Source organism: Echinops telfairi, unplaced genomic scaffold (genome assembly GCF_000313985.2).
Source record: "Echinops telfairi isolate 266 unplaced genomic scaffold, ASM31398v2 ScPeMD7_2291;HRSCAF=2852, whole genome shotgun sequence".
In the NCBI taxonomy this organism is placed as follows: Eukaryota; Metazoa; Chordata; class Mammalia; order Afrosoricida; family Tenrecidae; genus Echinops; species Echinops telfairi.
In genome coordinates, this window is record NW_022106189.1 from 48,254,045 (window position 1) to 48,267,482 (window position 13,438).

Below are 13,438 nucleotides of genomic sequence, written 5' to 3' on the forward strand. Positions count from 1 at the left end.
TGGCATGGCTCAGGGCACATTCAAATGTGTTGTTGACAAAACCATTTTTGCCCCGAGTGAAAACCAGGCCACAGTGTGAGCACACTGCCTGTGCTGAAGGAGCCTCTGGAGTGGGAGGTTGGAGTTACTTTGTAGTCCTCCTGCAGTGGGCAACCCGAGCACCTCTCTCCCCTCTTGTTACATTTTCCTTCACCTAACCCTTCAACAGTCAGTCAGGGTTCTGATGCCAGACCCGGGGCTGAGGGAACCCGGGGCTGAGGGAACCCTGTGACACACAGCCCCACAGTGGGGCCAGGCAAGACATGAGTACTGACAGGCTAGCACTGCTCACAGGGCTCTCCCACCAGTACCGTTTGTGCAGGAGCAGCTCTTGCTGCCTCAGCAGGCTGCTGGCCACTGTCACTGGGCTTCCCATCGCCTGCAGCCGCCTGCGGAAGACCTCGAAGAGGAAGTGTCCTCCAGCAGTGCCACCCTGCCTCAGCTCCAGCTCAGCAACCATTTCCTGGAAAAGACCACAGGGTGACGGGGTCCTCTCCACGACACTGGGATATGAGACTGCAAGCAGTCGTCTTGGGAAAGTATTCCAAACGTACAAAAATCAACAAAACCAAGCCAGAAATACCCATGCTCATCACGTTGCATGCAGGGCTGAGATGGGTGAGCGAGTATGCACGCATGTGTGTATGGGAGCAAGTGGGTATGCGTGTGCGTGTGCACATGCACAGATGTGCCTGCTTGCAAGCGTGTTTTCGAGGATGAGTACGGGGTGGCTTCAGTGCATCAGCCTTCCTGAACAGTCACAGCCCGTGGCGCTCAGGTTCTCCTGGGCGGGTTCCCAGGACATCACTGTCACCAGTAAGGCCGTGCCAGCCTTGCCGCAGTGTTGCGTGGCCAGTGCTGGGTCACTAACTGGCAGCAATCGGGCGGCAGGCCTGTCCTGCATACGTCCTGACTCCCACCCGCAGCAAGCAGTCCGACTGAGGCAAGAGCACTGTCCTTGCCCTGCATCCCTGGGTCAGGCTGGGTGAAAAGGACTTAACAATCACAGTTTCAGTGGCCACCCTGAGGAAGAGTTCCACCTCCAAAATCTTGGGGCTCTCACGGCCTGCCCCTTCTCAGAGTTGACCTGCACCTGGAGCCACCAAAAGCCAGCAGAAGCCAGCTCGTGTAAACAGAGATGTGGCATGGAGGAGGCTGCACAACTGTGGTTTGGGCTCTGTGGTGTCCTCCATGGATGAGTGCACAGAAACCATGGTCTGAGCTGTCAAAGAGGCCCGAATAAAATAAAATTTTAAAAAAGGAGAAAAGAAACGAAACCCGTGGTCTGGCCTCAGCTTCGTGGGAGCCAGAGTCTTCATTCTGCCAGGCTGGGGGGGCCTTTGTGCACAGTTAATGCATTCAGAGGTGTCTCCACAGGACCCACCACCCACGTGTGGGTTCTCTAGCTCACCTGCAACCTGGAAAGAATATCTGGGTTGACCATTCGGCCTCTCGGGACCAAATCGGGGTTCTCCAGGCGCTCCTGGCCCCGTGAACTAGAGTGAAACACAAGGAAAACTTCCTCGGTGACCTTGCCAAGCTGGGTTTCCAATTCTCCCCTGCCCTCCTGGCACGGGCATAGGCACACCTAGGGGGCCCTAGTGACCACTGTGATTCAAAGGTGCCTCTGGCAAAGGAATCACATAACACAACCGTTTGCCAAACACCAGCGCAGGGAACCCAGACACACGGAGCTTCACACCTTGACCAGGTGGGATTGCAACCAGGTGTGCCAGGGTGGGGCCTCATAAGAAGTCAGTCACTGGCATGTCCTTCCCCTGCAAGGGCAGGGCATAAAGATGTCCTCTCTTGTGCGGGAGGAACATGAAGCCCTAAATGAACTAAAACATGGATCAAAGACCCCAATAGCTCAAATCAAAGCTCCTTCCTAGGTGAAATGGAAGGTCAATCTTCATCACCTGGAAGCTGGCAATGGATTCCTAGAGGTGTCAACCAGACGCACAAGCAACGCCACTAAAATAAAACTAGACTCTGTTTGCAGAGGTCTCCGGTTAACCCACCCCTGCCCTCACCCCCCATTCTCTAGCCCTACACTTCTCCCATCTTGCACCCAACAGTCTAGCACCATTATTTTAGGGCTGTTTCCTCACCCCACCATCTGCCATGTGTCTCTGTTTAACCTTGGACCTCCATGAACACTTCCCTTCTGCTGCAGATGTGAGTGTGGCCCTCTGTGAACATCTGCTCCATCTTCTCGCGATGCCCTATCACAGAAGTCTGACCGTGGCCCTGGGGATCATCCCCAGAGCTGGCCTGATGTGCTCAACCTGTGCCCCAAGTGCTGGCCCAGACTACTGCAGACACACAGATGCTAACCTCTGGCAGTGGTCTATCATCTCCTCGGTCAGGATTCTGCAGGCCACCTCCAGGTCTCCGCCACATCCCCCCTCAGATATGGGCTCAGGCAGGTAGTGTTGGTGGATGGCCCACTGGTGAAAGTCTCGCCTGCACAGAGAACAGGTGTTGGCACCAGCAGACAGGTAAGCACCATGCTTGGAGCAAATGCAAGTGAGATTCAGGGAAGGATGTTACTGGAAGTTTGAGGGGGGCTGGTGAGGCCTCCAGGTCTAGTTCCCACGGTGACCTCTGTAAAAGCACACCTGGGCCACATGGCTGCTGAGGTGGCAGATGGAACCTCAGACCACAGCCCCCTCACCGCCTTCCTAGTCCGAGTCTGGCACATGCACACCCTGAGCACTTACCTTTCCACGTCCGAGAGAATATCTGCTTCCGGCTGAATGCCAAGTTCCAGCTGCAGCCAGTCTCTGTACGTTAACTGAGCAGAAAGGAGCTGTGTCACCTGCGGGCTGGAGCCAACTGTGTCATCGCTCCCAACTCCGGGCAGTGCTGGCCTCCTTACTCTTCCTTACAGTTAGTCGTTGGCAATAAAGCAATGAGAGGTCCCTTTTTTGTGTGAAAGATCAAAACCATCCAGAAAACTGAGAGCCTAGGAAATAGGTGTAGAACTAGAGCAGCCGAGAGGGGCAGCCTACGCCGGTGGTGGCAGTGCTCGAAGAAATGTTGAGGGGACCCTGGCAGGCCTGTGGCTGAGTAACTGGCAAGGGCATTGGTGGTACTACTGAGGGAGTTGGTAGGGATGCCAGTGGGGAATTTGAAGGGATGTGACTGGAAGTATGTGGGGCTGTCCTTGGGCGAGGTGACGGGGACTTTTGCAGAGGTGTTATTGGGGAACCTGGGAATTGGATTCTTGGAGGAGGAGTTGTGAATGTTAGCAGAGCAGTTTGCCGTGTCAAAGGGCGTTGGCGAAGACTCTGGCAGACATGGTGATGGTGACATTGGTAGTTGTGCTTCTGGGGGAGTTCGTGGGGATGCTGGCAGGGATGGTAGCAGTGGGTGTCTCCTGATACTCATCCAAGCTCCCAGGGGTCTGCTCTGAAGTGCGGCAACTCCCAGCCATGGCGTAGAGGCCAGGATCCTCCTGGTGACCCTGATAGCATCCTATCAGTGACTGGAAGTATGTGGGGCTGTCCTTCCAATGTTACAATAACATTGTAATCACCCTTGGAACTTTCTGTAAAATGTCTCTGTTGGTGGCAACAGTACACAGCACAGAGGGTATCTGTAACGTTTCTCACAACCTCACACCTGTCCTAGGACACGTGGAACTCACTCTCCAGGGAAACCCGTGAGTCCAGCAAAGGCCTAAGAGAAAAGGCGCAGCAGGGTATCACCTGAAACTCCCTCTCCTCCAGCAGCTGTCGGAAAGCCCTGTGTCCCCACAGATGGAGGGCGGCTTTGGTCCAGTCCACAGAAGGCAGGCACAGGGGCCTCCAGGGAATGTCACCCAGGACAGAGCAGGGCTCCTGAGCTTCGGGGAATAGTCTCAACACGACAAACTGGAACTGAAGAAGCCAGGTTCTGGGTCAGACTTGCACACCCGCCTCCCTGGACCTTTACCTATTCTGATTCTAGCTGCTTCTTTGCAAAGTTTGCCTTCGCAACAAAACATTCCCAGGCAGGGCTTTGCACATGGATGGACTTGCTCCTTCTTTCCCATCAGGAGATAAGCCACTGCTACACATTGGCTCAGCATATCCGGCAACCTGCTCCTCACTGGCAACGAGCCCGTCAGTACTGACAAGACCGTGTCCTCCAGATGGCTGGCTGTGTGTCGGGCGCAGGGCACTGCTAGACCCTAAAGGGCTGTGTAAGTGCTGTACAGTGCAGCTGGCGGGCAGTGATAAGCTCAGGCCACGACCCCCTGGGGGTCCTGCAGCTGCAGCAAGTCTCCATTCCTGGAGCTCCTGAGTCCCATATGAGACTAGTCACCACAGCGCACCTGTGTGTACCAGGACCCCCAAGAGCCAGGCCAGGTGCTGATGGAATTCATCTGGGAGAGCCTAGGAATCTGCACTTAAAAAGGCTTCTCCATCAGTTCCCATGTAAAGGGAATCAGGAGGCCCTGCTCCTCCTGCCATGTCCCCTCTGAAGCTTCCCACTCGATCACGTGGTCACTCGGCAGGCTACACAGACACAGCTCACGCCTGTCTCTCATGGTCTGGTCCATTCCCATCAGCCCTTGTCCACGGAGACCCACCTTCTTCACGAGCCTGGGGGAGAGTCGCCCGTGCCCAGTGTCAGAGGATGCCGAGGGAGACTTGCACAAGACATAAGCAATGGCCGCCGTACAGAACCTGTGAGAGGAGACACCGCACACGGGCTGCAGGGACTCTGGAATGACGTGGTGAGTGCTAGATGGGCTGTGAACACACGGCCCCAGAGTGAGGAACACAGTGAGGATCAGGTGAGGAGGGACCACTCTTACAGCCCATGTGGAGGGCTCGGTTTGTAGTGCCGAGGAAAGCAGGCTCAGACTCATGTGACACTGAGCCTCACGGCCACCTCACATGTCACTGCTGCATGATTCCTCTGCCCACACCAAGGCCACACTCAGGGACAGGGAGGTGCAGAGTTACAGGGGCAACAGTGGCCACCATGACACTGAGAAAACACTCAATGACATGCATGGGTTTAAAATGGCAAACCAACGGGATTTCATCATTGTAGACACCCACAAATGCACACCCACACCCCCACCAACCCCAGAACCCCAGTGGAGCTTGGGACACCAGGTCTAGATGGACCTACCTCCCACAGAGGAGCAGGGATATCCCGGTCCTGCAGGGAAGCAGCATGTCCAGGAAGGCGGCTATGGAAAGGCCCTGGGCGAAGGCAGGTAGGCCTAGGTCCACATGTGGAAGCACCGGCCCCAACTCACTCAGGTGGACAGACAGCGCGGCCAGCCCCACCACGTGGAGGGCACTCAGGTGGGGTCCCTGGAGAGGACAGAGGGAGCATGCCAGGAGAGGAGGGGTGGGCTAACACCGGACTGGGGCACGCTCCAGGTGGGCCTTGGTGAAACAAACCCCCCACTCACTAGTCCACCTAGGCCATGGACACACCCATGTCCCCATGCCCCAGGGGCAGGCAGCCACAGGACATACCTGATGGAGCAGCAGCTGGCACAGGCGGGTCAGCACAGCAGGCAGGACCGCGCGCCCACACAGCAGCCTTACGAAGAGCTCCGCCCAGGGGCCCTGTCTGGAACAGCGAGCGGTAGGGCTGGTGCCTCGCTCCCTGAGGGATGCTGCAGGACTTGGGTCCATGGATCCCCTGTGCTGCCCAGCCGCCCACATCGTCCCAGAAGCAGGGCAAGCCCCAACCTGAGCAGGACAGGGTGACCCCTGAAATTGCCAGGCGTCTTACCTCTGTGGTGGGGTGGAGCTGGAGGCGGCTGCAAGGCTCTGGCAGAAGCAGGTGAGCAGGAGATCCACGGCCTGGAGGAGACCAGGATGCTGTGGACTGTGGCACTGAGCCCGGGCCAGACCGAAGGGATGGATGCCGGTCGGTCGGGTACCACCGCCCTGAGAGTACCTGAGACTGCGGCCTGGGGTCTTCATAAAAACACGGCCCCTTCTCGAGACACAGTGTCACCCGCAGAGCAACGGTCAACCACGATGTCCACGCGCCCCATGCCCCTGCAAGCGCTCACCACACAGTGACCCCGTGTACCTCCTGCTCTGGCTGCCCAAGCTCTGGGGAGAGGACATCAAGCGGGATCACTGGCACCTCGGCAAGGGTGTCATCGGGCTCCAGGACAGCAAGCAGCCTCTCAGAGACCACGGCGATGTGGGCAGACACAGCTGCGGGTGGCACAGGAGGCACTGAGGCCACGCCGGCTGCAGACAGCCTTTCTCCTGGCCGACGTGGACCCCTCACCCTGAGTTCCCCACAGCCCAGCCTCTCGGAGGGCACAGTGTCCTCATCAACCAGCCTGAGCACACGTGCTCTCCCAATGGAGTGTGGGCACCACCCAGACATCTCTGCACCACAGAGGCCCCAGGCAGGCCACAGACTTGCGGACCTCCTGCCCTGCCCAACCCGCTGTGTCCTCACCAGCCTCCTGCACAGGGTCTGCTACAGCAGCTTGAAACGTCCTCAGGGCCGCCTCCAGTGCACCCAGGGCGCCGGAAGTGCCGGGGTCAGCCTTCTCCATGGGCCCTGTGGAGAAGACACTGTCAGCACAGGCCCTGTGTCCATCACCTGCAGAGCACCACCAATGCCACTGTGCCCTCTGTCCCCGGCCTATGTCACAGCAGAGGACATCCTAGAACAGAGGTCGGCACTCAAGGGGAGCACATGGGCACGGCACAACATGCAAGGCCGGCTGTCTGGGGCACTGAAGTGGGTCCAGAGAGACCACGCCACCTCTCCTGCCCCTCACAGAGACAGACAGGTGCACACCCAGAGGGAGGTGATGGTCAAACCCTCATGAGACCTTCACATCACCAAAGGACAGTCACTTTGGTGCAAGCAGTGAGCGCTCCCCTTGTACAGCAGCAGTTGCCCCTGGGGACTCCACCGGGGCAGGCCGGGCCAGCGGCACAGAAAGGCATGGCTCCGCTCCTGCTCACGGAAGCCTTACGAGGCTGCAGGGAAGACAGATGCCTCCTAAGTCAAAGTCTGGGAGCGGGAAATGTGTGGCAGGAGAGGGCGAGTGCAGGGCACAGGGCTCCGGTGACTGTTGTGGGCACAGGACACACTCAGAGCAGGGCTGTCATCCAGACCTCAGAGCACGGCATGAGACCAGGGCTGATGTGTGAGCGGAAGAGGCAAGCAGCTGAGCCTCCCTCCCGCTGCCTCCACAGCCCACTCGGCCTGTGCAGTGACCCCGTGAATCTGGGAGAGCTAGGAAGAAGGAGCGTCATCCAGCCGGACTGAGGGACTCCCCAGGAGACCAAGTCACCCCATGCCACCAAGGGAGAGACTGTGAGACCCAGTGACCCCAGGTCATGTAGCGAGATGCTTACGGGCCCAGGACCAGGGAGAGCGAATGGGCTCGCCCTCGGGTGACCTTACTTTCTGGTTTCTTCTGGTCAGCAGCAGAACAGGCGTGGCGATAATCCGAGTACAGCGACGGAGGAATTTTATCTGCTCTGCATCAGAAGGAAACAAGTCAGCCCAACTGTGACCCGAATGAATGTTTCGGCTCCCAATCCAGCCACCAGTGAAGAGGTTAAGTGATGTCATACCACATGAGCACAGGCTGGCCTGTTTGGGACACAGATTTAAACAAAGAAGTCAGCACCACGTGGCCCTGCAACTCTGGCTGTGATGTGGCTAGCTCAGAGAGCCAGGCCCACGGGTGGACAGGCATGTGTGGACATACCGCCCATACAAGCAGAACTTCTACCTGTCAGCTGCGCAGGCAGGAGCTTGTGAGCTGTGCCCAGAGGATGGGTTCCAAGCTCAGGCCCAGATCTGCTGTACATTGTGACGTGGAGCCCTGAGATGGGAAAGTGAGGCAAGCGACCTTCCGAGCTAACCCTAACCGACTAGTTCTGAGCCAGTGCTCTATGAAGACATGGTGATGCTTATTCTGCTCACTGTCAAGAAGCCAAGGGCTTCACTGTCAAGAAGTCAAGGTGGCTTCATACCTCTTCAGGGACTCAATGAAGGCTGCACGGGGATCGGGGGTCTTGGGCAGCTGTAAAGAGAGAAAAACAGATGAGGCTCTATAGGGCACGCTCTCCCAAGGGCCACGTACTTGATCGGCAGCATACTGACCACACGTGGCCTGAGCAGGGCAGGGAGGAAGTAGGTCAGGTAGTAGGGCCTCCTGAAGATGCTGTAACAGAGGAGCCGGTGGTCAGACAAGCAAGGGCGCCACGAGTAGCACTCCACGTGTAAGGTTGTCTGCAACCCCAGAAGCCGTCCCCTCTGCACTCAGCAGGCCCACAGTTGGCCCCATGTCAGGTCACTGTAAGGCTTCCCCTGGAGCCGATTACCATTTCCGGGGATGGCCAGCAGTCCAAGTCCTCTGCACCATGGTCTTCAGAGGTTGTCCCACACAGACCAACCAGGTCCAAGGTGTTTGGGGACCAAACCAAGTTCATGGAAATCTGACTAGTCAGCCCCCACTCCCCAGGCTCCCACTGTCCTATACAGCAGGGTCAGGCTCCACTGCTGCCCCACGGGCGCCTGTGCTAGGCAGGCCCACAACCCAGTTCACAGCCTCCCCAGGAGAGCTCCTAACCAAACCCCGGCCTCGCTGGCTATGCTCAGCACGTGGGCCCCTGCAGCTGCGTGCAGGCTCGCGCCCACCTGGCCTCCATCACCGTGGTCGGGATCCTTCCCGAGTGCTCGAACACCTCCAGGGCCTTCTCTACATCCTGGAGCGCCTGCCTGTGGGGCTGCCGGGGGCAGGAAGGGCGGATGAGCATAGTGCAGCAGCAGGCCAGTGTCCACAGTGCCCTGAAGGCAGTGAGGCCCGGACAAAGGACGGGGTTCTCCCACTCTCCCTGCCCTCCGAAACCCGGAGGCAGCCTGCCCTTCGAGGCCACTGGCAAGGGCTCTAGGCCGCTTCCTCTGCCACCTCTGGTCCTGCCAGCAGAACTCCCTTCCACCTCCATCTGCTCCCTAAGAGCAGGATCGGCAGGAAGGAAAGAGACCAAGCTGTTGTAAAACAACAACAACAACAACAACGTGGTTATGCCAAATCGCTTTCTTTCTGAGCCACACCACCCCTGGAGATGACAGGTCTGAGCTGGGGCCACCCCTGGGGGGGGGCGGGCGGTGTGCCTGGGGAAGCCATGTCAGCACTTCCTGCCAATGATGACTGCCATGTGGGCTATCGCACATCTGCGCAGGGCCCCGGGCACCCCTCCCATCACCAGGGGTGCAGGCTCACCTGAGCGGGGTCCCCTGACGACAGGTCCTCGTAGAGCCCCATGTCCTCGATGGAAACCTTGGAGGACACAGGAGGGTGAGCACAGAGCAACGTCGACGTGACGGGCATGTCTGTTGACCAAGGTTCAGGCGGCTGACTTGCCTTGAGGTCGGCTAGCCGAGTGCGGGCTAACGTGACGTAGTCTGAGAGCAGGGGGCGCAGGCGTTCAGGGACCAGGGGCGGGTGGAGCACATGCACCTAAGGGGGGAGGCGCCCAGTGAGCCAGAATGTGTGCACACTGTCCACGGGGCTGGTAACACTGAAACCACAGCCACACAGACAGCGGGAGCCTCACAGAGACGAGGGCAGAGGAGGGAGCAACTCCATCCAGGAGAAAGGTGCCAGGGCCACTGCCAAGTGTCTGAGCCTGGACAGATAGATGGACAGCGGGATCTACTAGGAGCACACGAGGGTGGCGGGCTGGGTGCTGGGCTACATCTGACCCACTTAGCTTCTTGCACATAGAACACCGTGTCCCTAACAAAGCTGGGTGATGCCTGCCCACAGGCACCAGAATGCCCGGGAACCAGGCAAGGTGTCCCATGGACAGCCACCTGGCCTGTCAGAGTGGCTATGCCCCACTGGCAGCGGAAGGGAAGCGTGGTGGCCCTCACCTTCAGGTACTGGGGACCCTCAAAGGGCACAAGGTCTGACAGGAACGTGAAGAGGAAGACCAGCGCCTTCTTGCTGCGCCTGTGGGGGCCTCGGGCACTGCCAAACGTGGCCTGGAGGGGACATAGGCGGGAACTTGGCAGTGATGCTCCAACCTCGGTGGTTACAAATGGGAACAGCTACTCAGATGCAAAATTGACCAAAAAAGGATGATGTCTGCAGCCAAGGAAGCCGGACAGCCGGGACCTCCCGAGGCCTCTCTAACTCCACACACAGCACAGCCCTCTGCAGAGACCACAGCTCCGCACGGAGGGAGGAGGGCCGGCTCCAGGGACCTCGGTGCTGCCCCAAACAGAGCCCAGGCAGGCCCCACAGGTGCTTAGCTGGCAAGGGGAGGAAGCTGCAAGGCCATTGCCCTGCTTTCCTTGGGCACCGGCATAGGGCCCCTCCGGGCTTCTGCACCAGCACCGAGCTCCACCTTCTGGAAGGGGTGTGTGGACACGGGGCAGCAGAGGCAGGGATTCTAAAAGGAAAAGGCAGAGACACGGGACTGGGCGTGTCCTCCAGTCCCATGGCCAGACCGCCCATCATAGGCCCCTGGTCAGATGCTGCTGACAGGAGCTCTGCCACAGGAGATAATCCCAAGGGTGCTGGCAGCAGGCCTGAAGAGCTGACACTAGGACCCCTGAAGTGGTCCTCCTCTCCTGTGGTCCCTCTCCCCTGGAGGCGCCCCTATCACATGGCCCCATGCAGTCCTGCCGCTCCCTGTGTCAGAGGGGGCAGCCTGGCGCTCAGCACCCACCTTGAACCAGTCTGCGTATGGCGGGAAGAAGACAGGGCCCTCAAGCGCAGCCTGGCGCTCGATCAGGAAGGCAGGGACCAAGCTTTCCGGGTCGAAGTTCTCAAATGCGCGGGCCACCAGGCGGGCCACCCAGTCTAGAGAGAAGCAGCACAGTCACCAAGGCCCAGGGTCTAGTGGGGAGAAGTCACAGCACTGGACACAATGAGGGTACCAACAGCTGCCACATGGCACTGCTTAGGTAGCTGCTGGGAGAGATGACCGTCCCAGCGACTATCATGGACCTGGTCCCAGGTGAGTGCCAAGTGGGCCGTGGGGGCCTCTGCACTAGCAGCCCCCCTCAGCTGCAAGGCTCCCAGTACGCTAGCTGCCGAGACCACTCTCATGCCACAGCAACTGGCCACGAGGTTCCGTGTTTGGTGATAGGGGAACCCAAGTCACAGCCCCACTGACACCCACCTCCAACCAGCTGCCTCGCCTCCGGGAGGCAGACGACCAGAGTGGACACACAGGATAGCACAAGCCGCCAGTTCACCTCACGCGTGTCCAGAACCTCTTGCATATGGCCCAGGAACTCCTCAGGGCTCAGTAGCACGATGAGCTGAAACAGAACCCCACCCCCTACATCAGCCTAGGTTCGCTGCCCACCCCCTTAACATCAAGAGTGTGGCTCCCCCCATCCCCGCTGAGTGTCAGTGCGTGGCTTGTCCTCCAGCCCCTCTAACATCCCCAACCTAACGCTGTCATAGCGTGGCTTGTCAGAGTCCTGACTATCAGCGTAGGTTCCCCTCCACCTCGTCCTTAGCATCAGAGCAGGCTCGCCCCCCACCCCCACCCCCAGCCCCTCAAAAAGGCACCGAGGCTTCAGCACTTCCACCGCTCCCTGCACATGAAAGCAGGTGCGTGCCAGGTGCCAACAATCCCTACATGATCTGACAAGGTCTGACCAGGGCATGGGCCGCAAGCCTAAAACCCCACCACCTGCGTGAGGCAGCGAGTGGTACGGACGCTCAGCACACACCTTTTGGTACAGCCCAGTGAGTAGAGGCGGGGTCCTTGCAAAGCTCCATTCTCTCTGCATCTGTACAGCATCAGATGCTGCATTCGACAGAGACCACAGTTAGGATGCATCTAATTGCCAATGTCAGAAATAACCTCGCATCGCTGTTTCCTTCAGTGAGGCTGACCTTTCCTGTCTGGCACCATTAAAGTCTGCTGCGGCCTGGGGCACACCACGAGCCTGGGACACGCAAGCCTGGGGGGCGGAGAGCCCACTGCAGTCAAGTCTACATGAGGACACGTCACAGCCCGTCTACATGGGAAGGACACACCACAGCTGACTGCATCCTTGGCCACATGAGAAGGACACACCATGGCCCCATGGCTACGTTTAAGGGACATACCACAGCTCATGATTGTGGGCAGAGTAGGCCAGAGCCCTGTGTTTATACGGGAAGCTTGGAGGCAGTTAGGGAACCACCACTCCCACACTCAGCACACTCAAACAGGTCGCAGCTGCACAAGACGCTTACACAACAGGTCAGGGACCCAGCCGTGGCCTCTGCAGTTTGATGTGTCCTGACACACCTGCAGTGCGTTCCATGTCAGTGGAGTTAGGTGGCCATACCTCTCTGGACCCGGCTATAGTCCAGATCTCCTCTCTGAGCGGATGGGATAACTCCCTCTGAGCTGCTAAGAGCACTCCCTCTGAAAAGTCATTCCCTGGGGGGCCATGGCAACTACACACACACATGATCAGCCCCCCCTACACAGAAGCAGTCTGGTGACCAGAGCACCAGGGTCAGGCCCAGGGTCCATGGTGCACCAGCCATGAGCATGCCACCAAGGTCACTGCGTCCCTATTCCCAGCAGGTACCCACCTTTCAGCACAGGGCTGTGGGTGAGTATCTGTGTCAGGGCATGGGTAAAAAATCTCTTTGGTGCATCCATTGTGATTATACTGCAGTACATCTGCCCGCTGAACATGTTGAGCCTGAAAATGTGGGAGGGGGTTCAGTGTGAGGAAAAGGATTTCTCTTAAGTTGTCTCCCCAAAATATATGCCAGACTTAGCTTGAGAATGACTGTTCATTAGGCAGCTAAAATAGGTCAGAGGTTATTCTCCTTAACATCAGCCATCTAGAGCGGCCAGACTGCATAGTCTGACTTGCCCCAAATAGGGCCTATTCCTTTGTTATTGTTCCCTTGAAGCAGTGCCCAAAGGCAAGCCTGGGACCACTCTAAGATGACTAGGTCATCCCCCTCCTATTGCTTGTATTGCCTATGTTGCAATCCCTCCCTATGACGCAGGTTGTTGTGAATTGTATTGCCCCTCTCTGTGATGCATGATGCTGTGATTTATCCCCCTAAAGTGATATGATGTGTGGTTAGCAATAAGTAAGGAGGCTCCCTGGTGGTCAGGAGGGGCTGCTCCCATGGAGGTGGCCGGCCGAGGGTGGCTGGCAAAGGGCAGCTGAGGAAGGAGGGCTGCTTCCCGTGGGGGGCTGCTCCCATGAAGGCGGTGGATGAGAGGGCAGCTCCCGCGAGGGAGGCGGCTCCTGCTCTGGCAGCTGGGTTCCCCCCACGAGGACCACCGAGGACCACCAAGCGGGGCGGAGGTGAGCAATGCTATCATGTAATATGTCTGACTGTATTACTGTATTATCTCTCATGCTCTCGATGACTTTAATATAATACTTATATATCTCAACCGTACAA

The 13,438-nt window shown here is 58.2% G+C and overlaps 1 protein-coding gene across 3 annotated transcripts in view; it reads right to left on the bottom strand.

Annotated features, from left to right (window-relative positions):
* FANCA (FA complementation group A) overlaps positions 1–13,438 on the bottom strand; it is a 30,114-nt gene that overhangs the window by 5,237 nt on the left and 11,439 nt on the right. For all 3 annotated transcript variants that reach the window (XM_045293570.1, XM_045293572.1, XM_045293571.1), the window contains 22 exons: positions 12,602–12,714; positions 11,743–11,819; positions 11,181–11,322; positions 10,725–10,858; positions 9,925–10,035; positions 9,413–9,508; positions 9,272–9,328; positions 8,686–8,774; positions 8,149–8,209; positions 8,019–8,068; positions 7,441–7,517; positions 6,478–6,582; positions 6,094–6,224; positions 5,788–5,858; positions 5,526–5,622; positions 5,170–5,357; positions 4,619–4,715; positions 3,753–3,923; positions 2,763–2,836; positions 2,377–2,505; positions 1,451–1,535; positions 351–502 (listed from right to left, as the gene is read on the bottom strand). In XM_045293570.1, the coding sequence (XP_045149505.1) occupies positions 351–502; positions 1,451–1,535; positions 2,377–2,505; positions 2,763–2,836; positions 3,753–3,923; positions 4,619–4,715; positions 5,170–5,357; positions 5,526–5,622; positions 5,788–5,858; positions 6,094–6,224; positions 6,478–6,582; positions 7,441–7,517; positions 8,019–8,068; positions 8,149–8,209; positions 8,686–8,774; positions 9,272–9,328; positions 9,413–9,508; positions 9,925–10,035; positions 10,725–10,858; positions 11,181–11,322; positions 11,743–11,819; positions 12,602–12,714 (2,307 nt within the window). The remainder of the gene's footprint in view (positions 1–350; positions 503–1,450; positions 1,536–2,376; positions 2,506–2,762; positions 2,837–3,752; positions 3,924–4,618; positions 4,716–5,169; positions 5,358–5,525; positions 5,623–5,787; positions 5,859–6,093; positions 6,225–6,477; positions 6,583–7,440; positions 7,518–8,018; positions 8,069–8,148; positions 8,210–8,685; positions 8,775–9,271; positions 9,329–9,412; positions 9,509–9,924; positions 10,036–10,724; positions 10,859–11,180; positions 11,323–11,742; positions 11,820–12,601; positions 12,715–13,438) is intronic.